Source organism: Macrobrachium nipponense, chromosome 12 (assembly GCF_015104395.2).
Source record: "Macrobrachium nipponense isolate FS-2020 chromosome 12, ASM1510439v2, whole genome shotgun sequence".
Taxonomy (NCBI): domain Eukaryota; kingdom Metazoa; phylum Arthropoda; class Malacostraca; order Decapoda; family Palaemonidae; genus Macrobrachium; species Macrobrachium nipponense.
In genome coordinates, this window is record NC_087205.1 from 47,502,016 (window position 1) to 47,528,259 (window position 26,244).

Here is a 26,244-nt window from a genome sequence, read left to right on the forward strand (position 1 = left end):
TATAGCCTATTCAGGCGATTAAGGGAGGGGTTATGCCCAAATTTTTTCCGAGCTCCGGCATGCAACGGAGTTCTTCTGTCCTTTAGCCTGTAAGTGATAGTCTTTAAGATACTCATGTGTCTTTTCACTTACAGACCCAACCAAGCTGTGAGCATCCGGGATGCGCCGCCACACTTCAGGACCCATGTGGACACGAAGTTTGCCGGTCCCATGCTCCATGCGCGACTCCGCACGGGGACATCCAGGTCTGGTACCATGAGACGTGTACCATTTGTTACGATCTGGTGAGCCAGCTCTTAGACGGGGTAAGTATTCCAACTCCGTTAACTGGTCCTCATTTTTTTATAGTGCTTAAGTTTTTACTTTAATCACTCTAACTTAAGTAAGATTCAGGGGTCTTATAGCCCCTATAATTTTAAGTTACGCTTTAAGTTAGTTTTAGTTTTAAGTTATTCTTAAATCTAATCAATACCCTCTCTTCCAGGCTCCGGCTGTGAGGGATACCGCACTGGCAACCCTGCGGGCCTGGGTCGGCGGTTTCGGGAAGAACGCCGCCAAGGGTATGCCCTACATCCTTGAGAAGAGGTTGGCGGTACTAATCTTCCCCGGAGGCAAGGCGACAGGCTACGTCGAACCCAGCAGATGCGGCCCCCCCCGACTATCGCTTTCATCCAGCAACAGCTGGCTGCCTCGTTGACAGACCAAGGCCAGGACATCTCCTCGGAAGTCGCGACGCCTTGATATCAATGTGGAAAACCTATGGTAGGTGTAGACGACCTGTTGGTCGAGGTAGGTAAGTTGGACACCCAAGGGATACCCTTGGGTGCTACTGGTTCTTCTACTCCTGCAACCTCTCCATCCTTCCAAGGCTTTACGGGTAATGAGTTATATACTTCTCCTGACGCTTCAGTTAGACCCAAGGTCAAGGGTCAAGCAGTGAAAACCTTGACGAAGACGTCGTCGTCGTCTAAGAAGACGGCTTCGGCGTCATTCTCTTCTCGTAAGTCTCCGGCTAGGAATCCCGGAGCAGAGAGATCTAAAGCTTCTGGGTCCGGCTCTAAGTCCTCGAGGAGTAGATCCTCCAGGGAGAGATCTCACACTCCAGCGGAGTCGTTAGTTCCGCTACCCTTGGTTCCAGTTCAGGGCCACCCTTCCACCTCCGCAGCAGCTCCGGCTTTGGACGCCAACGCTGGTCTGTTACAACAGGTGGGCGATCTGGTTGGGTCTCTGAAAAATAGCATGGAACAAATGTTCTCTCGGTTGTCTGATAGGATTACCTCTCAGGACAACATTATAGCCGGACTGAGCCAAGCTCCTCTAGCCTCTCCTCCACCTTTCAGCACAGGTGGAGCCCAACTTCCCCCGTATGACTCTCTACCTCCGTTCTCATTGAACAACCCTTCGAGAAGTAGCGTCATACGCCCCCTTCCAAGACGGGCTCATCTCTATCCCGGAATGTGGAACTCGGAGGATTGAGGACTTCGAGTTCTACCCGGAAGACCTTCAGCCTCCGTTCATCGGCTACGCCAGGCTCACCGCCTCAGCCATGACTCGGGATGATAAAGTACCAAAGGAGACAGTCCTCTATTCACGTGACCAGGCTCAGAGAGAATGGCTCAGGTGTCTAGAGGACATGGATTGTTCCAATACGAAAATCCAACCTTTCAAGAGTCCGTTTACGATCTTTACGATGGAAGAGAGTACCCCGCTCCCTTTCCTGACAAAGATCGCGACAACTACTATTCCAGCAGCCCAGAAGGGGATTCCATGCCTCAACTGAAGGAAGCAGATCCTACATCTCCTTTACTTCCTTCAGCCGGTGAATTGTGGGAAGACTTACCTAACACCTTCTCAGCTGGGCAAACTCAAACCAGACTGGTGCTATGGAGCAGTTTGGTGAGAAGCTACCTAGGCTTCCAGATAGCCTTATTCAGGCAGAATTCGATGCCAAATCGCGGTTAGCCAGGTCCATTAATTCCATGGCTATGACCGAGGTGGCTACCATTGCCTATGGGTCGGAACCAAGCTCTTCAAGCTTCTTACCAAATCTTTGACTCAAACGGTGCAGTCCGATATGTTTGAGTTTGCCACTGCTAGGACGAATTGTAGGAACATGTCCTACAAGAAGCAACTATTCGGCACGAGCCGAATAAGTTGCTTGCGTCAAGCATCTGGGGAGCAGACCTCTTCCCAGAAGCGATGGTGAAGGAGGTTCAGTCAGAGGCTACGAGATTTGAACCAGAGCCTTAAAGACCGTTGGGGTCGTTACGGCCAAGAGACGACAGGACCAAGTCGGTAAGGGTAAGGCTCAAAGGAAACCTTAGACGTTTCCAGCCCTACCAGAAGCAACCACGCTTTTCTCAGCAAGTTCCGGCTGTTCCCTTGGTGCAAACAGCCCAACCTTCCACCTCAAAGGCTCAATCGCAGCCGATTTACGTTATCTCCCCTCAGCCTCAGCCCTCCACCTCTTACGCCCTCTCTCCAGCCTACAACCAGGTCTTCGAGGGTCAAGCTTCACAGAAGTATGACCGCTCGGGTAAGGGAGGCAGAGGTAAGCGATCCTTTCGCGGGAGAGGATCGGGAGGTCCCTTCAATAGGGGAAAACATTTCAGGGGAGGCCGAGGAGGCTACCAGAACCAATGAGGAATTTCAGGTAGGAGGGAGGCTGTTTCACTTTCGCCACCGGTGGAACTTCAGCAAGTGGGCTCAGAGCATTGTGTCAAAAGGCCTGGGTTGGAGCTGGTTAGCGAACCCACCCCCATCCAGACCTTTCCGCCAACTTCCTTCCAAGGAATTGACGGAGTATGCGGAGGATCTCCTTCAGAAAGGAGCTATAGCGAGAGTCAAAAGGTTAAAATTTCAAGGACGCTTGTTCAGCGTGCCAAAGAAAGGCTCACAAAAAAGAAGGGTAATCTTAGACTTGTCCCGCTTAAACTTAGCCATTCGCTGCGACAAGTTCAAGATGCTCACGATCTCGCAGGTGCGGACCTTACTTCCCCGTGGGGCCGTCACCACCTCTATCGATCTTACAGACGCCTACTATCATATCCCTATTGCAAGACACTTCCGTCCGTATCTGGGCTTCAAGATAGGAGACCAGACATTCTCCTTCAAGGTAGTTCCTTTCGGGTCTCAACGTAGCACCCAGGGTGTTTACGAAGCTGGCGGTAAGTATTAGTTCAACAACTCAGATCGCAAGGGGTTATGGTAGTAGCGTATCTCGACGATTGGTTGATCTGGGCTTCAACAGTCGAGGAATGCAACAAAGCAACACTGAAAGTGATTCAGTTCCTGGAATATCTAGGCTTCAAGATAAACAGGACCAAGTCAAGACTCACTCCAGAGTCAAACTTTCAGTGGCTAGGCATTCAATGGAATCTATCCTCCCATACTCTGTCGATTCCATCATCCAAGAGGAAGGAAATAGCGAAGTCAGTCAAGCAATTTCTGAGTCACAAACTGGCTTCAAGAAGATCTCAGGAAAGGATCCTGGGTTCTCTCCAGTTTGCATCAGTGACGAACATCCTAATGAAAGCCAAACTGAAAGACCTAACCAGAATCTGGCGCTCACGAGCAAATGTCAGGTCCAGGGACAATTATCCTCAGTCCCTCTGATTCTAAGAATCGACTCCGGCCGTGGGCGAAAGTCAAGAACTTGTCGGTGTCAGTGCCCCTTCAGTTTCCTCCACCAGGGATCACCATCCACACAGACGCTTCATTAAGCGGTTGGGGAGGATATTCCCAGTTCAAGAAGGTTCAAGGAACATGGTCAGTTCCGTCAGTTCCATATAAACGTACTGGAAGCAATGGCAGTGTTCTTGACTCTAAAAAGGTTACGGCCCGCCACCAAAGTACTCCCACATAAAGCTAGTCCTGGACAGCGCAGTGGTAGTACATTGTGTAAACAGAGGAGGCTCCAAGTCACGTCATCTAAATCATGTCATGGTAGCCATCTTCTCCCTGGCGGACAAGTTCAGTTGGCATCTCTCCTCCACTCATATAGCTGGAGTGAGAAACGTCATAGCAGATGCTCTATCCCGATCAGTACCTCTAGAGTCGGAATGGTCACTGGACAACAGTTCGTTCCAATGGATTCTTCAGAGAGTTCCAGGTCTACAGGTTGGATCTCTTTGCATCTCAAGCGAACCACAAACTTCCGTGTTATGTGGCCCCCAACCTGGACCCTCTGGCCTATGCACGGGACGCCCTGCTCTAGACTGGAACAACTGGAGAAGATTTATGTCTTTCCTCCAGTGAATCTTCTCATGAAAGTGTTAAACAAACTCAGGACATTCAAGGGTCAAGTGGCTCTAGTAGCCCAGACTGGCCGAAGAGCAATTGGTACCCCCTCTCATTCTGGAACTGGGTCTTCGCCCTCTTCGGATCCCCAATCCCAGGCTTCTACCCAGTCAGTAAACAAACGGAAGACTGGTATTCGCCTTCCCATCAGGGATTCTCAAAACCCTAACTTTATGGATTTCATGAAGTTTGCAGCGAAAAGGGATGCGAACATTGACCCTCAGAATATTCTCTTCTTGGAATCCGATAAAAGAGATTCAACTTTGAGACAGTATGATGCTGCTGTCAAAAAGTTAGCAACCTTCCTGAAAGAATCAGATATTAGGATCATGACAATCAATTCAGCTATATCCTTTTCAGATCCTTATTTGAAAAAGGCTTAGCAGCTAGCACAATTACGACAAACAAATCAGCCTTGAAAAAGATTTTTCAATTTGGGTTCAACATAGACTTGACAGATTCCTACTTCTCGTCTATTCCCAAGGCGTGTGCTAGACTTAGACCTTCTGTAAGGCCTACGTCAGTATCATGGTTCTTAAACGATGTTCTAAAGCTGGCTTCAGAAACCAATAATGACACATGCTCGTTTATAATGCTCTTAAGAAAAACCCTATTTTTATTAAGCTTGGCCTCAGGAGCTAGAATTTCAGAACTGTCGGCTTTATCCAGAGATCCGGATCATATTCAGTTCCTTCCCACAGGGGAAATGCTACTTTCTCCGGAACGTAGCTTTATAGCTAAGAATGAAGATCCTTTGATGAGGTGGGAACCATGGAAGGTACTACCCCTTCCACAAGATGTATCTCTTTGCCCAGTTTCAACCTTACGAGCCTTTCTATCTAGGACCTCCTCATCCTCATCGGGTCCTCTCTTTAAGAGAGAAAAAGAAGGTGGCACTTTATCTATTAAAGGCATCAGGCAACAGATCCTGTACTTCATTAAACAAGCCAATCCTGACTCTTTCCCAAAAGCACATGATGTCAGGGCAGTAGCCACCTCAATTAACTATTTCCAACATATGAACTTCGATGAGTTGAAAAAAGTATACTGGGATGGAAATCGCCGACAGTATTCAAACGTCATTACTTAAAGTCCTTGGAAGCTCTGAAATTTTTTCAGCAGTTGCAGCGGGGAACATAGTTTCCCTGACTCTAACTAAATCTTTAGTAGAAGATCCAGTCCTCCTTTCTACCTGCCTCACCCAACAGTTCGTCTATTCCTGCCTTGTTCATTTACGGTCACCTTGTGTCTTAGCTGCTTTTATGATGATGTGGTGGGTGTCCCTTATTTTTTTTGCTAGGGACACTCACAATTGATGATGGATATTGATTCTCGTCGGATGTTCATCCCCTTATTTTATGCTAGGGGATACATCTTATTGTAATGGTTACGGGTTTTGTATATTAAGTCATATACATTCCTTTATATATTATTATTGTTGAGTTTGTTTTATTCAACTTATTATGTTAATTGCTCTAGAGTTTTTGATACATAGCTTTACACAGATACCATTTTGGTACATATATGCCATATTACCCCTTGGTTTATATATTGTAAATTACCTTAAGTTAAGAAATATTATTAGAATTAAGTGTAATTTAAGCAATATGTTTTGTATCACTGTGTATATGTATCTTTATTAGCAATTATATTCTTTTACTTTTATTTTATCTTTTATTTGAGACCTCTTTTTTATTTTGTTGATTTGTTTACAATCTTGTGCTATTTCTCTGGTACGATTTCGCGCAGCGACACGAGCTGAGCCCAGAAAAGGGATTTTTGACGTAAGGAAAAATCTATTTCTGGGCGATTGGCTCGTGTCGCCAGCGAAATCCCGCCCTACCCATCCCATCGCCAAGATTGTCTGCTAACTTCAGGATGGCCACCAGAGGCGCAGCAGTCGGCAGCATGGGATGGAGTAGTAGTAGTAAGTGCTGCCCACTCTGTGGGTCGGCTCTCCTCTTGGGGGATTTTGTAGTGGGAGAATTCTTTTGGCATTTGGCTCGTGGTAGTGGTCTCACTCGCCATAGTGTTCATACCGACACCCTCTTGGAGGGTGAGCGAGTCAGTTATACTGACCTTTTTCTTTATTTATTTATTCTCTGGTATGTGTTAGTACATTTACCCTAGAAATAATAGATTAAAGGATATTTCGCTGGCGACACGAGCCAATCGCCCAGAAATAGATTTTTCCTTACGTCAAAATCCCTTTTCTATCACCAGAAATAAATTCCTCTCATTCCTTGTTGGCAGTGGAGAATCTAACCCAGACCCTGAGATCGGTAGTCAAGCTAGTAACCGACTCGTCCAACAAGGATCAGTCATACATAACATTTGGTCATTAAAATCAAAACCTACAGATCCTACACTTACATGTGTGAATGTCATCAAGTGCTGTCTTTGTGAGAAGTCATTACCAATAAACCTCTACCAGACCTAGTGGCACCTCTTTTGTAATTGGTTTAGTACAAGGTCTAAAAGATCATTGCTCTGTTCTCTCTAAAGTTTTTGAAGGTTAGGGCACAAATCTGACCTTTTCCAAGGGTATATGCTAAGTGCTAACATTCTGAGAAGAAAGCTACTTCCAAAATTCTAATGCTTCCAGTATGGAATATTTCCTTGTTTCTGCTTCCAGTATGGAATATTTCCTTGTTTCTGCTTCCAGTATGGAATATTTCCTTGTTTCTCAAATACCTCTCAAGCGATATTTTCAAATCGTTGAAATCATATCACAAGAGAGGTTGACACTTATGACAGTATTCCTATAGCTAAGAGAATGCCAAGCCTTGTCTACCTAGATATCCCGCTCCAAGAACTGGTCAAGTATTAGCCTACCCTATGTCACAAGTTTTGTGGCCAAAACTCTGACACTTTCCACTCTCCTTAAGGCAACTATTAACTTCAGCATTCATAGGCTGTTAGCGCAGCTACCAAAAGAAGGCATCCCTCTTAAGCTCTAACGGAACTGTCAAATATCTTGAGAAAAACAACCACCTCTACCAATTAAAATAAGTGGTTCAGGATTTTTATTCTTTGGCATCACTAGACATATATTAACTAAAAATACTATCTTCCTATAGTACAAGAGGGTACTCTAGGCAGTTTGTTCCTACACATCTAACTCATGCATTCATACTTTAAGCATCAAGGGTTGTGAGGTCAGGGCTAAAGCAATTTTGGTTGCTTTTGAAAGTTAACAATGGTAGTATATATATAAGTGCCATTTTCAATATAAATACACCACCTACCTCTCCTTTTGTCAAATATTATCTAAGGCATGCCTCATTAAATCAGGGGCATGTACACAAGTTACCTTTGGTGGCAGAAGATCAAGTTCTGCCTCACCCTGAAGCCCTCCAGGAGTGAAGTTACACTGTTCTTATTTTTCATCCTTATAACATATTCTGACACTCTAAGCATAGATATTTGAAGTATTTATTACTATGCCATAAGCAATGAAATAATGGTATAGTCAAAAGAGAGAGAGAGAGAGAGAGAGAGAGAGAGAGAGAGAGAGAGAGAGAGAGAGAGAGAGAGAGACTACTGACAGGGGTAAGGTTGTTACACCGAAAGATATCCATTTGCAAAATTCAAACAAAAGTTGTATTAAGAATTACCTTTTAATGTACTGTATGCAATTGTATTTTATGCATTACATATTGTCATACTATCATCATGTTATAGTTTATGAACATAACTTTCAGGCAGATTTGGATTCTGACATTTATATTCTCAAAATCATCAGCTGACTACATTTTACCAAGATCACCACAGCCATTAGTTGCTAAATGAAGCACATTTTGGTGATTTGTATGTTTTCATCAATTATCAAAGCTGGGTTTAAAAATGCAGCTTTCTTTATGATAACTGACACTGGCAAGTGGCCGTTTCTCAATTCTATTTTTTATATCAGTACTCACTGTTATTTATGCCCGTGTCTTGCACACAGTAAAAAAACAGTTGTTAATTAGTATAGGAAATTTATTAGACATGTCACAAGGTTGGGAAGCCTGATTTAAAGTATGAAGATTTGCATTTAACCTATTGAACTTTTGCTTCTAGGCCCATTTCTTAGTTAAATGCTAACTCAGATATAATATGAATTATCAGTGGTATCTACCGAAACTGAGAAAGACATAGAGCGCCTGCCTTAATCTACTGAAAATACATCTTGCACTATTCATGTACAAAGTATATAGTATGATGAAATCATGTTTTTGGACGAAATTATAGTGATCACATTAAACCAAGTTTGGATAACATGCAAATATGTGAGTACTCAAATTGCAGTTCTTTTGTATGCTATATATTTTTGAGTTTCACCGAATGTTTCCAATAGAAATAAACATGTATTTATGGAATAGGGTTATATCCAAAATCCCCAAAAATCCAAAAACTTAAATAAGAAAATGTTCCAAATCATGGGAGTTTCCAGACCACAGAGCCAGATTTAAGAGGTTAGACTGTACAGTAAACAGTTTTTCATTGTTGCACATTATACAGGTGGAGTACAACCCAAACTTTTACTTACATGGCCCAGCCTTTGTCATGAACCCTTGTAAACCTCGACTCACATTGTGGCCCTAACTAAGATATCCAACAGCTCATGAACCCTTGTAAACCTCAAAACTCCCGTTGTGCCCTTAACTATGTTATCCAACAGCTCACAGTTCAGCAAGTTCTTTGGAGCTTCTGGTGGTGAGTCTTCCCACCAAGTACCTAATCAAGGTACTGTAAGGAATGGTTGAGATATGTCAGGAGATGACTGCTACCACATAACAGCTACCATAACATAATGGGTCTGTAAGTGAAAAAGGATTTTGACGTAGGAAAAATCTATTTCTGGGCGATTGGTTCGTGTCGCCCAGCGAAATAATCCTTTAAATCATTATTTCTAGGGTAAATGATCTAACAAATACCAGAGAATAAACAAAATAAAGAAAAGGTCAGTATAACTGACTCGCTCACCCACAAGGAGGGCGTCGGTATGAACACTAGGGCGAGTGAGACCACTACCACGAACTTCTTGTCAATTAGAAATTTCCTACAGCAAAATCCCACAGGAAGAGAGCCGACCCACAGAACGGGGCAGCAACTACTACTACTACAACCCACGCTTAGGTGACTGCCGCACCTCTGGTGGCCATCCTGAAGTTAGCAATCAATCTTGAGCGAAGGGTTGGGAAGAGGTGGGATTTCGCTGGGCGACATGAACCAATCGCCCAGAAATAGATTTTTCCTACGTCAAAATCTTTTTTCTGGGCTCAGTTCGTGTCGCTGCGCAAAATTGTACCAGAGAATTAGCACAAGATTGAAATAAAGAAGGTCTCAATAAAACTTAAAATTCAACTATATACTATAATTATAAGAAAATATATATACAATTATTCGTACAATCTGGATAAAGAACAATACTTAAGAGTAACTTATAGTTAATTATATATACAAAGGCTTACATCAGTATATGTTGGATTGAAATAAAACACATGTGTTACAATCATAGTTCAAAACACATTAAATAATTATTAATAAACATTAGCAATAATTGTAATAAAGGATGTGTGTGAACAAACTTAAGCTAAAGACACATCAAATAAGATTCATAAATCTATAATACACACACCATAACCATTATTAATGGGGATGTGGGCACCCTAGCAGAAAAATAAGGGGAACCACATCCTAAAGATCAGTATGTACAATCAATGTGGGTGACCCTAGCAAAAAAATAAGGGACCCCCACTAAACCATAAACACAGAGCAGCTAAGACTCAAGGACAAACGTGGATGAACATGGTAGGCTAGACAAACTGTTGGCTGAGATAGGTAGAAAGGAGATCTGGATCTTCAAGTGAACTACTGTGCAGAGTCAGGGGAAACTATGTTACCCGCTGCAGCTGCTGAAAATTTTAGAGATTCCAAAGACTTTAAGTAATGACGCTTCAAATACTGTCGGTGATTTCCATCCAGTATAACTTCAAAAGCATCAAAATTCAGTGTCGAAAGTCGTAGGTTGATTGAGGTGGGCTACCTGCACCCTGACATCGGAACCTTGGGGAAGGATTCAGGGTTAGCTTGCTTAATAAAGTATAGGATCTGTTGCCTTATACCTTTAATTGATAAAGTACCACCTTTTACTCTTCTAAAGAGAGGACCCGAAGAGGATGAGGATTTCCTGGACAGAAAGGCTCGTAAGGTCGTTACTGGACAAAGAGAAAGATCTTGAGGAAGGGGTATAACCTTCCAAGGTTCCCACCTCAACAAAGGATCCTCATTCTTTGCTAAAAAAGCTGCGATCCGGAGAAAGCAGAACTTCTCCTGAAGGAAGAAAATTCTACGTGATTCGCATCTCTGGATAACGCCGACAGTTCTGAAATTCTAGCTCCTGAAGCCAAGCTTAATAAAAATAATGTTTTTCTTAGGAGCATTATAAATGAACATGTCGTATTATTTGTATCTGAAGCCAGTTTTAGAACATCATTTAAAAACTGTGACACTGACGTAGGCCTTACTGAAGGTCTAAGTCTAGCACAAGCCTTGGGAATAGACGAAAAGTAAGAATCTGTTAAAGTTTCTTATGTTTAAAACCCAGTTGAAAAATCTTCTTCAAGGCTGACTTGTTTGTCGTAATGGTACTAGCTGCTAACCCTTTTTCAAATAAGGATCTGAAAAAGGATATAGCTGAATTGATTGTCATGATTTTAATGTCCGCTTCTCTCAGGAAGGATGCCAACTTTTTAACTGCAGCATCATACTGCCTTAAAGTTGAATCTCTTTTATCTGATTCCAGGAAAAGAATATTTCGTGGATCGATATTTGCATCTCTCTTGGCCACAACTTCATGAAGTCCATAAAGTTAGGGTTTTTGAGAATTCCTGAGGAAGCGAACACAGTCTTCATTTGTACTGACTGGGAGAGCCTGGGATTGGGAATTCGAAGAGGACGAAGACCAATTCCAGAATCAAGGGGTACCAGTTGCTCTTCGGCCAGTCTGGGGCTACTAGAGCTACTTGACCCTTGAACGTCCTGAGTTTGTTCAGTACTTTCAGGAGAAGATTCACCGGAGGAAAGACATAAATCTTCTCCCAGTTGTTCCAATCTATGGACAGGGCGTCCGTGGCATAGGCCAGAGGATCCAGGTTGGGAGCCACATAACAGGGAAGTTTGTGGTTCGTTTGAGATGCAAACAGATCTACTTGCAGGCCTGGTACTTCCGGAGAATCCATTGGAACGAACTGTTGTCCAGTGACCATTCCGATTCCAGAGGAACTGAACGGGATAGAGCATCTGCTATGACGTTTCTCACTCCGGCCAGATGGGTGGAGGAAAGGTGCCAACTGAACTTGTCCGCCAGAGAAAAGATGGCTACCATGACATGATTCAGGTGTCTTGACTTGGAGCCTCCCCTGTTTATACAATGGACTACCAATGCGCCTGTTCCAGAACTAACTTTATGTGAGAGTTCTTTGGCGGACGTAACCTCATTCAGAGTCAGGAACACTGCCATTGCTTCCAATACATTTATGTGAAGCTGGCGGAACTGAGGTGACCATGTTCCCTGAACTTCTTGAACTGAGAATATCCTCCCCAGCCGCTTAGTGAAGCGTCTGTGTGGATAGTGATTCCCGGAGGAGGAAACTGAAGGGGTACTGATATGGACAGGTTTTTTAACTTTGTCCAAGGGCGCAGACGATTCCGTAGAATCTGTGGTATTGATGATACCTTGTCCCTGGATCTGACATTTGCTCGTGAGCGCCAGATCCTGGTTAAGTCTTTCAGTTTGGCTTTCATCAAGATGTTTGTCACTGAGGCAAATTGGAGGGAACCCAGGATTCTTTCCTGGTTTCTCCTTGAAGCATATTTGTATTTAGAAATTGTTTCACTGACTTCGATATTTCTTTCCTCTTGGCGGATGGAATCGACAGCGTATGGGAGGATAGATTCCATTGAATGCCCAGCCATTGAAAGTTGGACTCCGGAGTGAGTCTTGACTTTGTCCTGTTTATCTGGAACCCCAGATATTCCAGGAATTGAATGACTTTCATTGTGGCTTGACGACATTCCTCGACTGTTGGAGCCCAAATCAACCAATCGTCGAGGTACGCTACTACCATTATCCCTTGAGACCTCAGTTGTTGAACGACTACTTCCGCTAATTTCGTGAACACTCTGGGTGCTACATTCAGACCGAAAGGAACTACCTTGAAGGAGAATGCCTGATCTCCAGTTGAAGCCCAGGTTAAGGGCGAAAGCTAGTCTTGGCAATAGGGATATGATAGTATGCGTCTGTAAGACGATAGAGGTGGTGAACCGGCCCCAACGGGGGGAAAGTAAGGTCCGCACCTGCGAGATGGTCAGCATTTTGAACTTGTCGCAGCGAATTACCCTTCTTTTTAATGAGCCTTTCTTTGGTACGCTGAATAAGCGACCCTGAAACTTTAATCTGTTGCACTCCTTGCCTATTGCTCCTTTCTGGAGGAGCTCTCCGCATACTCCGTCAGTTCTTTCGATGGAAGTTGAAGGAAAGGTCTGGGTGGAGGAGGGTCTCCAATCCAACTCCAACCCAGGCCCTTCGACACAATGCTCTGTGCCCATTTGCTGAATCCCCACCGATGCCGGAAGACAGCCTCCCTCCTACCCTTGGAGATTTCTCAGGCTGCTGGGTGGGTCGAGTGACCTCCGCGGCCTCCACGGAAGTGCTTTCCCCTGTTGAGCGACCTTCCTGATCCTCTCTGACGAAAGGATCCCCACGCTCTACCTCCCCTGCCGAACCGGTCATAGTGCTGGAAGGCTTGACCTTCGAACACCTGGTTAAAGGCGGGGGAGACAGCGTAGGAGGTGAAGGCTGAGCCTGAGGAGAAATCACGTAAATGGGCTGAGCCGGAGTCTTCGAGGTAGAAGGCTGGCCTGATTGTACAATCGGCACAGCTGACACAGCTTGATTGAATCTTTGAGGCTTCTTCTGATAAGGCTGGTAACGCTTTGCCTTTTTCAGCTTCTTGCCTGCTGCAGCCTGATCTTGGCGCCTCTTTGCAGTGAGGCCCCAACGATCTTTGAGGCTCTGATTGAGCCTTGTCGCCTCATTTTGGACCTCTTTGACCATAGCTTCTGGGAAGAGGTCTGCCCCCCAGATGTTCGAGGAAAGCAACTTATTAGGCTCATGCCGAATAGTTGCTTCCTGGAGGACATGCTTTCGGCAATTGACCCTAGCAGTCACAAACTCATACAGGTCCGATTGGACCGTATAAGTCTGTGACTTGGTCAACAACTTGAAGAGCGGCTCTGAAGCATATGAAATAGCCGCTACCTCTGTCATTGCCATGGTATTCATCGACCTGGCAAGCCTAGACTTGGCCTCAAACTCAGCTTGAATGAGGCTATCAGGAAGTCTAGGCAGCTTCTCGCTGAACTCGGTCCAATGGTGCAGTCCGGTGGTTGAGGCTTACCTTGCCGAGAAGGTGTTAGGCAGATCCTCCACAAGTCTCCAAGCGAAGGGAGCAATGGAGAAGTGGGATCTGCTTCCCTTAGCTGAGGTAAGGGTTCCCCTTTTAGGCCAGCTGGGATGGTTACAGTGGCGATCTTCGTTAAGAAGGGGAGAGGAGCCTCTTCTTCCATCGTAAAGATGGTAAAGGGACTCTTGAACGCCTGAATCCTGGTGTTCGAGCAGTCCATCTCCTCTAGACACCTAAGCCACTCCCTTTGAGCCTGGTCCCGAGAGTACAACACTGTCTCCCTCGGGACCTTATCTTCCCTAGTCATGGCTGCCTCCGTCAGCCTGGCGTAGCCAATGAACGGCGGTTGAAGGTTCTCCGGATAGAACTCGAAGTCTTCAATCCTTCGAGTACCGCACTCTGGAATGGAGATGAGTCCATCCTGGAAAGGGGCGTATGAAGCCACTCTCCAGGGGTTGTTCATTGAGAACGGAGGCAGAGAATCATGGGGAGGAAGCTGCATCAGACCAACACCAGGTGCCGGAGGAGTAGCTTGAGGGGCCTGGTTGAACCCAGATATAATGTTCTCCTGAGTTGTGATCCTTTCGGATAACTGGGAGAACATCTGCTCCATGCTGGTCCTCAAAGAGCCTACCAAGTCCCCCATCTGCTGCATCATCCCAACGGAGAAGGCGTTGGGATCAAAGGCCGGAGCCGGTGCAGAGGTGGAAGGGTAACTCGGCAGAGGTACCTCAGGAGGAGGAGGAGAGACCGTTGACTCCGCCGGAGTACGGGGCCTCTCCTTTGAGGACTTGCTCTTAGAGAACCTAGAGCCAGAAGCAAGACAATTTACCCTTCTCTGCTCCGGGGTTCAAAGCCGAAGACTTACGAGACGATGACGTCGACGAAGTCTTTTTGGACGACGACGACGCCTTCGTAAGGGTTTTCTGCGCTCTGTGTCCCTTCACCTTGGGTTTCACAGAAGCGCTAGGCGACGAGTACTGGTGCTCGGCTCCAGTAAAGCCTTGGAAGGAAGCAGTCGATATAGCGGGAGAAGAAGATCCAGAAGCGCCCAAGGGAAGCCCTTGGCCATCCAACGTACCTACCTCGACCAACAGGTCATCCACACCTACCATAGGTTCCATGTTCAGGTCCAATGTCGCGACTTCCGCCGAGATATCCTGGCCTGGTTCCTTCATGTAAGCGGCGACCTGCTGCTGGATAGCCGTCATCATCGGGGCTGCCTCCGCTGGGTCGACGTACCCCGTCGACTTGCCGCCGGGGAACAGAAGGACAGCCATCCTCTTCTCAAGGATGTAGGGCTGTCCCTTGGCGGCGTTCTTGCCGAAGCCGCCGACCCAAGCCCTCAGGGTTGCAAGGGCGGTCTCTCTAACAGCGGCAGCCTGTAAGAGAGGGTGTTATTAGTTTTTAGTTTAAAGTTGAGGTTCAACCTTAGACTAAAAAACAACCTTAAGCCTACAAATTTTGTCCATATATTTCACAAAATATGGAGAACTTAAGCTTAAAAGATATTCTGAACTTAAAATTTAGATATAATACAGTATTTATATGCTACATACACAGCTGGAAATACTTACCCTGTCCAAAAACTGACTCACAAGATCATAGCAGATCGTACACGTTTCGTGGAACCAGACCTGCAGATTCCCGTGAGGAGTCGCGCACGGAGCATGGGACCTGCAGACTTCGTGTCCACAGGGGTCCTGGAGCACGGCGTTGCACCCTGGGTGCTCACAGTTGGTAGTCTGTAAGTAGAAGGATACATGAGTATCATTATAACGCTTACAGGGCTACTCTAGAACTCCGTTGCATGCCGGAGAGCGAAAAAAATTTTTGGGCATAACCCCTCCCCTACCGCCTTAATAGGCATAATATAGCTCCGGTGTGAGCCGGAATAGAAAGCAGATGGCAAGGGAGGGACCCAGCTTAAGATAACTAATCAATAACTTATGATTAGCTTAAGCATAAAATAGCACAAAATTCCTGAAGACGATTCCGAATCGCCGACTGTACGCCTGGGGTCCGCCCGTAGGCGGGATACTAGCTCCCTCCCTTGCAATCGACGGAGCTCCAGAAAGAAAACAGAGCACCGCCAACACAGGGAGGGGCGAGAGGGCGAAACAGAACTCGAGCCTACAGCGGAGCAACGGAGCAACAAAGGAGGGGGGAGGCCAACCCCCCTACTTTGTCCCAACGGAGCACCGTGAAGCAGAGATACAAGGTCATACCCAGTCCAGCGTCTGTCCAGCCTCCCCTACTCCCTCCGCGTAGGGAGAGAGGGAGACAGGCCCGGATGGAGCGAGCAAGGACGGACCTCCCTCCCCCCAGCTCTATGGGAGAGCGGGAGGAGGGCAGGGTGACTGGGACGGGCGTCTGGCTGTACCGCGATCACAGGGTGACCACGGTACGATAACACGATAAAAACAACGAAAACTATAGCCTAGGTTAATGCAACCAAACAGATCAGCGAGATGCAACTGTAGATGCAACAAAACTGATAATAAGGAAGCAACAAAACTGATGGGGACCAAGAAATAATAAACCTAGGCTAAGATAACGTACCAGACGCCCTAGGCTAACCAAATCCAAATAAAACCATTAGAATAAATAAAATAACACTAAAGTAGGGGAAATAAATATAGTAGGAGAAAAAATCCAGGAGTGTACGACTAACCCAAAGGAAAGTCTACCACTCAAAGCTAGCCTGGGCCGATACTAAGAGCTATGGCTAGGGTCTGGATGGAAGAGAAAATGCCTACGCAAGGTATAGAAAGACATGCATGCATGACATAAAACCAATGCAGGCTAGATCCCCTAACTAATAATAATCATAAAAAGGTCTAGAGACGCATAAAATAAAGGGAAGGTTCCAGGTATGGGAGACCGAGAACGAACCCGCCACGAGGCAGAACAATGCCGCCATGCTTCCGACGAGAATCCGTATTTATACCTAAAAAAAAGGCAAATACTGACTCCAGGAAGGAAAAAACTAAATAGGAACCTTTCGGAATACTTAACTTAGCTGATGCGATGGCTGATCGTTCCATCGTGGCAGAAAATCCTCAAAAAAGAGCACAAAACACAGAGCACGAAAAAATGCGGCGTCTTGTAGACCTCTAACTTTAAAGGATGACCACCAGAGGCGGGCAGTCACCTAAGCGTGGGTTGTAGTAGTAGTAGTTGCTGCCCCGTTCTGTGGGTCGGCTCTCTTCCTGTGCGATTTTGCTGTAGGAAATTTCTAATTGACAAGAAGTTCGTGGTAGTGGTCTCACTCGCCCTAGTGTTCATACAGACGCCCTCCTTGTGGGTGAGCGAGTCAGTTATACTGACCTTTTCTTTATTTTGTTTATTCTCTGGTATTTGTTAGATCATTTACCCTAGAAATAATGATTTAAAGGATTACTTCGCGCAGCGACACGAACTGAGCCCAGAAAAAACTTTTTAAAAAATTATGAGATTTCCATCCTTAATAGAGTATTGCACTGTTCAGTCACGAATAGTATCACTCACTCACTTTCAAATCTGTTAACAGGTGTGAAATCTTCTCTTGTATAAACACGAACTGTGGCTTCTGTATGTGGATCATCATCTACTACAGTCAATCCATGCTCATGAGCCCATGTCACAGTGTCAATACAGGAAAGCATGTGCAGGGCAACCTAAACAATATAGAGATTCCTTCAAAGAAAAGTAATCATGGTAAAAATATAATACAGTACAATACCTAGTCTTTAAAAGAATTTACATGGTCAAATGTTTTTAAATTTGGATATACAAGAACTGGAACAATAAATCTTTATCAAATTATCCTCATGATTTTTTTTAAAAATTATTAATATTAATATTTTAGAGTTCAGATAAAACACATTATTTTTTAAGGTAAGCTCCTATAGAAGAGTATACTAAATTTTACAAAACGTACAATGGTGGAATACAATCATTTCAGTTATCCAAAAAAGTGCACTAGGCAATACAAAAACCTGACAGTATTTTTGCCCATTTACAATATAAAAAAAACCAGAGAGGGTTTTTGTCCCTACAAAGCTGTGTCAGTAAAAACCCTGTAAAAACTAAACGAGCATTGCATCTTCCAGCTGTCATACTAAAACCTACCAATCTTCAAAATGCAAAAAGAATGACAACAGATAAATTAATGGCCTAAGGCAATAATAATTGCAAGAATCATCTCCTTCAACAAATTTGCGAGAGAGAGAGAGAGAGAGAGAGAGAGAGAGAGAGAGAGAGAGAGAGAGAGAGAGAGACCTTACCTTACAGACCTTACATCTTGTTCGGGTTGCCCCAGGTCCCTCAGTATGAGGCACCTCTAATGTCTACCAGAGAGTTGCTATTACATCTTCCGGTATATTTTGCATCTTCCAATCTTGGATGGTCTGGGATGCAGTTTAGATATTTCTCGAGCTTATTCTTAAACACATCTACGCTCACTCCTGTTATATTCCTCAGATGAGCTGGCAACGCACTGAATAGACGCTGCATTATCGATGCTGGTGCGTAGTGGATTAATGTCCTGTGTGCTTTCCTTATTTTTCCTGGTATAGTTTTGGGCACTATTAATCTACCTCTACTTGCTCTTTCTGATATTTTCAGCTCCATGATGTTTTCAGCTATTCCTTCTATCTGTTTCCATGCCTGAATTTTCATGTAGCGTTCTCTTCTCCTTTCTAGACTATATAATTTTAAGGATTGTAGTCTCTCCCGGTAGTCAAGGTCCTTAACTTCTTCTATTCTAGCTGTAAAGGGCCTTTGTACACTCTCTATTTGTGCAATATCCTTTTGATAGTGTGGGTACCATATCATATTGCAATATTTAAGTGGACTACGAACATATGTTTTATAAAGCATAATCATGTGTTCAGCTTTTCTTGTTTTGAAATGCTGTAACAACATTCCCATTTTTGCTTTACATTTTGCCAATAGAATTGCTATTTGATCCTTGCATAACATGTTCCTATTCATCATCACACCAAGGTCTTTAACTGCTTCATTATTTGTGATTGTCTCATTATTAGGTCCCCTATATGCATATAGCTTTCCTTCTCTGTCTCCATAGTTTATTGATTCAAATTTATCAGAGTTAAATACCATCCTATTTACCTCTGCCCAATCATATACTTTGTTAAGGTCTCTTTGTAGCGCGTTCCTATCTTCATCACAAGTAATTTCTCTACTTATTCTTGTGTCATCGGCGAAACTACTCACTACCGAGTCCTTAACATTACTGTCTATGTCTGCAATCATAATAACAAACAGTAATGCAGCTAACACCGTACCTTGTGGCACACCGGAAATTACCTTAGCTTCATCCGATTTCTCATCGTTTGCAATAACTATCTGTTTTCTGTTTTGTAAAAATTCTTTTAACCATCTTCCTACTTTATCCACTATATTATGTTTTCTAATTTTCTTCGCTAATATATTATGGTCTACCTTGTCAAAAGCTTTTGCAAAGTCTAGATAAACCACATCTGTTTCATTTCCGCTTTTCATATTTTTGTATATGTTTTCACGGTGGACTAACAGTTGGGTTTGTGTACTTTTTCCAGGTACGAAACCATGTTGTCCTATATTAAACAGATTATTTTTATTAAATGTTTCATAATATTTTTCTTCATTACCCTTTCATAATATGTGATGTTAGACTCACAAGCCTATAATTACTTGCCTCTAGTCTTGATCCACTTTTGAATGTAGGGGTAATATATGCTAATTTGTGCTCATCATAAATCGTGCCTGTATCTACACTTTGTCTTAATAATATTGTAAGTGGCTTTGCGATAGAATGAACTACTTTCTTTAACAAAATGGCAGGAATTCCATCAGGCCCTGCTGCAGCTCCATTTTTAATTTCATTAATAGCCTGCACAATATCAGCTTCATTAATATCTATGTCAGCTAAATATTCACTATTTTCGTCCCTTACTTCTATATCCTTATCTTCATTATCTATTCTAGGGGTGAATTCTCTCTTATATCGTTCTGCCAATATGTTGCAAATTTCCTTTTTTTCATTCATTAATCTCCCTTCAAGTCTTAGAGGGCCTATTTCTATTCTTCTTTTATTCATCTTTTTTGCGTATGAGTATAATAGTTTGGGGTTTTGCTTGATATTTATTAGGGTTTTTTTTCTTACAAGTCCCATTTTTCATTTTCTTTTGATTGTATAATCTTTTGTTCTTTTGATTAATCTTTTGTATAATCTTTTGTTCTTTTGATTGCATAATCTTACTTTTTAGTTCTATAACTTTCCATGCATTTTTTTCTTTTGCAAGACCTTTTTTCCACTTTCTGATTTTCTGGAACAAGATCCTTCTGTCTCTTGGTATGCATGACTGATGTTTACTTTTCTTCTCCGGTATATATTTATCCACTATTTTCTCTAATATTTTATATAATATCTCCGTATTTACCCTTATGTCATCACTTACGAAAATGTTATCCCAATCTTTGTTTAATTCTTCATTTATTTCTGACCATTTTATATTTTTACTGTAGAAGTTGTATTTTCCATATCCTTCCCACTTTTTCATTTCTTGCTTATCTCTGTTTTCACTTGCTTTGGAATGGACTGTTAATTCTATGACATTATGGTCTGAAATACTCGCATTATAAACTATTATTTCTTTAACATAATTCATCTCGTTCACATATACTAGGTCTGAAGTATTTTCCTTTCTTGTTGGCAGGTGATTTATTTGTTGAATGTTGTATTCTAGTAGCATATCTAATAGCTTTTCGAATTGCCTCTTATCTTCTGTACTACTATTACTCTCTTTTTTATATGTATAAATACAACCACAATCTCCTATTCATTCTTTCCAGTCTACGAAAGGAAAGTTGAAGTCTCCAGATAAGAGAATAGTCCAGTCCTTGTGATTTCTACATATATCATCCAATTTTTCTATTATTAAGTCAAACTCTTTAGTATTAGGAGGTCTATATTTTACTATGTTCATTAATTTTTCAGATTCAAATTCTACCGCTATTATTTCACATTCTGAGTTACTATATTTCTCATATATTTTTCCTTGTTTTTCGTCTTTCCCATATATTGCGGTTCTACCCTGATTCCTATTTTTTCTATCTGATCTATAAGTTTGGAACCCTTTTATTTGATCATCATTCCCAGTCTCTTGGGAATACCAGGTTTCACTTATATTCATTATATCTATTTTCTTTTCAATTTGGGTTAGTTCTTCTAAGTACTCTATTTTTCTTTTTGAGTTACTTGTAACTAAACCCTGCGCATTCATCACTATGATGGTTTGCGTGTTTTCTCCTTCATTTAATATTGGTAATAATAAGGATTTTCCCATGTCTCTTTCCTGTTCTGGCACGTTGTTCTTTTTTTCATTTCCAGAAATTCTGACATTAAAAAATCCAACTTTTCCATAATATTTGATCTTCCTTCATCATAATTATTCATTTTGTGTCTGAATCTGCAATTTTCTCCGTATCTGCAATATCCTCTTGCATAATAAATACAGTTATTATCTCGTGAGTAGAATCTTGGAGCTGAGGCTTTGAAATTTTTTGCTGACATCTCTGCATATCTCGTTGATGGCTTGCTTTTTTCTTTTACCTGATATTCTTTATTCCTCTCTTTATTTGTTTCTTTCTTATTTTGGATTTTATTACTTGACTGATTATTTATTTGATTATGATTCATGGCTACAGGGTGCATATATTTACATTTTTTGTCGAACTTACATCCTTTTCCTTCTTTTAGGTTTTAGAGAGAGAGAGAGAGAGAGAGAGAGAGAGGAGAGAAGAGAAGAGAGAGAGACAGCGAGAGAGAGAGAGAGAGAGAGAGAGAGAGAGAGAGAGAGAGTTAAGTATATCTTAGTTTTACCAGACCACCACTGAGCTGATTAACAGCTCTCCTAGGGCTGGCCCGAAGGACTAGATATTTTTATGTGGCTGGGAACCAACTGGTTACCTAGCAACGGGATCTACAGTTTATTGTGGAATCCAAACCACATTGTATCGAGAAATTAATTTCTATCACCAGACATAAATTCCTCTGATTCCGTGTTGGCAGAGCCGAGAATTGAACTTCGGACCACCGAATTGGTAGGCGAGCACGAAAACCACTTGTCCAATGAGGAACAGAGAGAGAGAGAGAGAGAGAGAGAGAGAGAGAGAGAGAGAGAGAGAGAGAGAGTTAAGTATATCTTAGTTTTACCAGACCACCACTGAGCTGATTAACAGCTCTCCTAGGGCTGGCCCGAAGGACTAGATATTTTTATGTGGCTGGGAACCAACTGGTTACCTAGCAACGGGATCTACAGTTTATTGTGGAATCCAAACCACATTGTATCGAGAAATTAATTTCTATCACCAGACATAAATTCCTCTGATTCCGTGTTGGCAGAGCCGAGAATTGAACTTCGGACCACCAAATTGGTAGGCGAGCACGAAAACCACTTGTCCAATGAGACAGAGAGAGAGAGAGAGAGAGAGAGAGAGAGAGAGAGAATTTTATCAACAAATTCATTCCACCAATATGGGGTGTGGTTTATCTTGTCAAACTGTCCTGTTTAGATTCAGAAACTATTTCTAATAATTATCAAAAGAAATTAAGTTAAATTATATTAAGTTAAAACTGCACCCTCTACATATTAAGGTGACTAAAATTATCAGAGGCACTGCATCTTGGTTTATCCAGCAGGAATTTGTCTAGTTTATTTGTAAATATGTGTACTGGGTGATATACATAGAAAAAGACAACTCCATAGGCTAGAGGCAAACAGTGTGAATGATGATGCAATGTCAGCCGTTTTTATGGTACAGCACAGAATGGAGTAAATAGCTTCTGACAACAGTTCTAGGATTCTGGTGAAATTGAAGAGTGAAGGTTTCTTGCTTTAATGGGCTGGTAAATTTGGAACCAAACACTCATTGAATGTGTAGATGTACAATATTTATAGTATCATCATCTACAATCTAGATAACTAAGGAAGGTTATGAAAGTGTTCTTTATATGTGAAGCTACAAAGTCATTCTCTTCCTGTAGTCAGTTGAGTGTGGAGATCATAATAATAATCAATAGGCCCTAATTATTCAAATCAATGTTCCTCAATGTGCACACGGTACTGACATCGCCTTCTGTTCAAAATATCCAATACCAACCGATTATGACTGTTCACTCTAATTCTGTCAAGATGGGTTTGACCATGTTTGCCTATCAGGAGCAAAGACAGATATCTTTGACTTTGGAGTTCACCAAGATGGCATTTCTATCTAGCTCAAGATATTGAGCAATATTTTCTGATCTCTTATAGTGCGTGTTCAAATATATCTCCATTAAAGGCCACCTTGTTTCTGTGTCCATGGCTAAATTATCTTATACTTTGAAATTGTCTACTATTTTCTTAAGAATCTGATATAGCCCAGATGTGAGAATCATCAGCTAATAATGATACAAATAAACTTTGCAAGTTTTTATCGATATTATTTATCATGATAATAAAAAGAACAGGACCAATTACGTACTACTCTTTGTGGAACAACTACTACTGGTTTGGATAGTGCCTTCTAGCTGACACATGAAGCAATTCATCTGACAAAATTGTGACCAGGCTCCTACAGGTTCACCTATCCACTTTTCTTTGATCTTCTGGCATTATTTTCAAGTGTCAACTCTGTCAAATACCTTTGCAAGACTTTTATTAGTAGTGTTTTTTCACTACCCAGTTCTTGAATTATCACTACTGATTTTGAGGCAACACCTCAGATTATAAATCACCCATAAATAAACCCATACTACTTAGCTGGAAGAAGGTCACCAACTGCGAGTTGTTTGACAATCACTTTCTACAGATTTTTCTCACAGATTTAAAAGGTGAGAAGTTAGTGATATTGGATTTTTTATTTTTGTGCAAGGCATTTGATGGAATGTTTTAAATGTTTTTAAGACATCATTACTTGTGAAGATTGCTTACAACAGGAGAAATGTGGGTTTTTATGGTACCACTTGTGAAGATTGCTTACACCAGGAGAAATATGGGTTTTTAGAATTAATCATGCATTTAATAGCACTTTTTCCCTCTTTGACCATTTCATGTGTAAAATTAATATTTGCAGCATCAGGAGGTTGCTGCTGTTTGGATCAAAGAATGCAGCATAATTCTTTATCTCACAACTTGCAACCAGGGTTAAATATACTGAACATTTCTCAGAGTCAATGATATCTGCCAAGCCGCATAAATGGGCAATGTAGGTAATATATAGATATGAGATATAATAAATTTTCTTTTAAGCATTATTATTTTATAGTTTGCATCCTGAGTTAAATATATACGTACTGAATACTGCTCAGAATCAATGGTATATATTTGCCTATAAACACAGATAGGCAATGAAGTCGATATATAAAAGATTAATAAATTATATTTCAGGTTTTATTCTATTTTAGTTACTCCACTTATTAGCACTACTATTATTTTAATTTTGATCTGTGCACTTGCTTTAAAAAAATATTTGTAGCACTGTTTGAATGGGTCTGTTTCTAGCTCTTGCTCAATTGGGATATTTCTTTCTCTCTCTTCCACAAAATGGCAGAATGGTTAGAACATGCCCCTTTTTTATTTATTTCTTTCTTCAAACTTTTCACTTCATTATTTTGGGAGAATCAGGTAAATTTCATAGGCTAAATCAGCTGTAGAAGCTGAAATCAATACTCTTTTTGGAATCTTTCTGGCTTCTTCCCATATGCTTCGTAAATTTTCATATTTCCAAAGTTGCTAGTGATTTGCACAGATTTTGCTTTTGAATTAGTAAATAAGTACAGTGGAACCTTGACATACGAAAGTCCTTACTTATGAAAAATCCAAGTTACGAAAGCAAAGACGAAGATTTTTTTGCTTCTGTATACGAAAATAATTCAGGTTGCGAAAGGATAAAGTCCGAGATTCTCCCAGACCGCCGAGAACAATTTTAAAACTCGTGCACCACCAACTCGGTAAACTCGCCCCCATCCTCCCGATCTCCCATTGGTTCCTGATGCTATTAACCGCCGTAAGATCCTGCTCTTCTATTGGTCAGCATCTGTCACATCATGCCTCTATGTAAAGGCGTTCCTTGACCATTTTTTGCGGCAGCGTTATTGTAAACACTGGAATTCGTTCGTTCACATATATTTCGTTTGTTAACGTAAATTCGTGTTAGTGATTTCGCTTTCGTTGTACTGTAAGTTCCTTTATCGTGTTGTGTGTGAACTTAATTACTTACGTTATTAGCCATGGGTCCCAAGAATGTTGCTGAAGTTCACGGAAAGAAGAGGATGCTTTCTATGGAGAATGAAGATGGAGATAATCAAGAAGTGTTCCTGTTCTCTGCCATTTGTTAATGTTTCGTAAAGTTTAGTGTTAATGTTTTCTGCCATTTTTTAATGTTTTTCATAAAGTTAAGTGTTCATGTTTTCTGCCATTTGACCTCCTCCTCTGTCGCCATTTTCAGAGATCGCCTCACTCGAAAGGTAAGGTTCCACATTTTACTACATATGTACGTACAGTATTTCATGTACTATGTACACTAATACACTTTATTTACAGGTACGTACTACAATAAAGGTTATGTTAGGTATTGAATGGTCCAAATCATTGTTTATTGGTTAATTTAGCTTTATCATAAAATTTACTGTGGTGCTTTTGTAGGGCTTGGAATGAATTAGGCAATTCACATGTAAAACGTAGTTCGAGATTCGAATTAATTTCGTATCCTAAGGCACTACTGTACTTATAAATTTCAAAATCAAGGAAAATATCAGGTTATGAAGGCCGCTTTGGAATGGATTAATTTCGTATCCTGAGGCACTACTATAGTACTTATAAATTTCTGAATCAAGAAGTGGGTGGATATGTTTTAGGATTATTTCATGATTTCCGTACATGTAGGCAGCAACAAGCTGCTGTTGATGGAATATTTAGCATATCAAAACCTATGGCGTCTGGAGTTCCACAGGGTAGTGTTCTTGGTCCACTGTTATTTTTAATGTATACAAGTGATATGGTAGTTGGCCTGGAAAACAAGATGGTTCAGTATACCATGTTGCAACATGTGGATGTAGTAAAGTCTCCACTTAGAGAAATGAAGCTGCCCTCAGCCTCAATCAGGACTTTGACCACATCAGTGGATGGGGTAGTTTATGGGGTAAGAGATTGAGTAGGGGGTATACATCTTAGTTTTACCAGACCACTGAGCTGATTAACAGCTCTCCTAGGGTTGGCCCGAAGGATTAGATATTTTTATGCGGGTAGAAACCAATTTGTTACTTAGCAACAGGATCTACAGGTAATACTAGGATCCGAATCACACCAAGAAATGAATTTTTATCACCAAAAATAAATTCCTCTGATTTCACATGGGAAGAGCAGGGAATCAAACTCCGACCCTGAGATCGGTAGTCCAGCATGTAACCCACTCGTCCAACGAGGCTGAAGTCAAGTAAAACCAAAACACTATTGATTAGCAG

General features: G+C 42.0%; 1 protein-coding gene across 11 annotated transcripts in view; it reads right to left on the reverse strand.

The window, feature by feature from the left end:
• The window catches only part of LOC135224515 (E3 ubiquitin-protein ligase MYCBP2-like), a 1,655,355-nt gene that overhangs the window by 849,473 nt on the left and 779,638 nt on the right, over nucleotides 1-26,244 (reverse strand). For all 11 annotated transcript variants that reach the window (XM_064263565.1, XM_064263560.1, XM_064263570.1 and 8 more), the window contains one exon: nucleotides 17,266-17,410. In XM_064263565.1, the coding sequence (XP_064119635.1) occupies nucleotides 17,266-17,410 (145 nt within the window). The remainder of the gene's footprint in view (nucleotides 1-17,265; nucleotides 17,411-26,244) is intronic.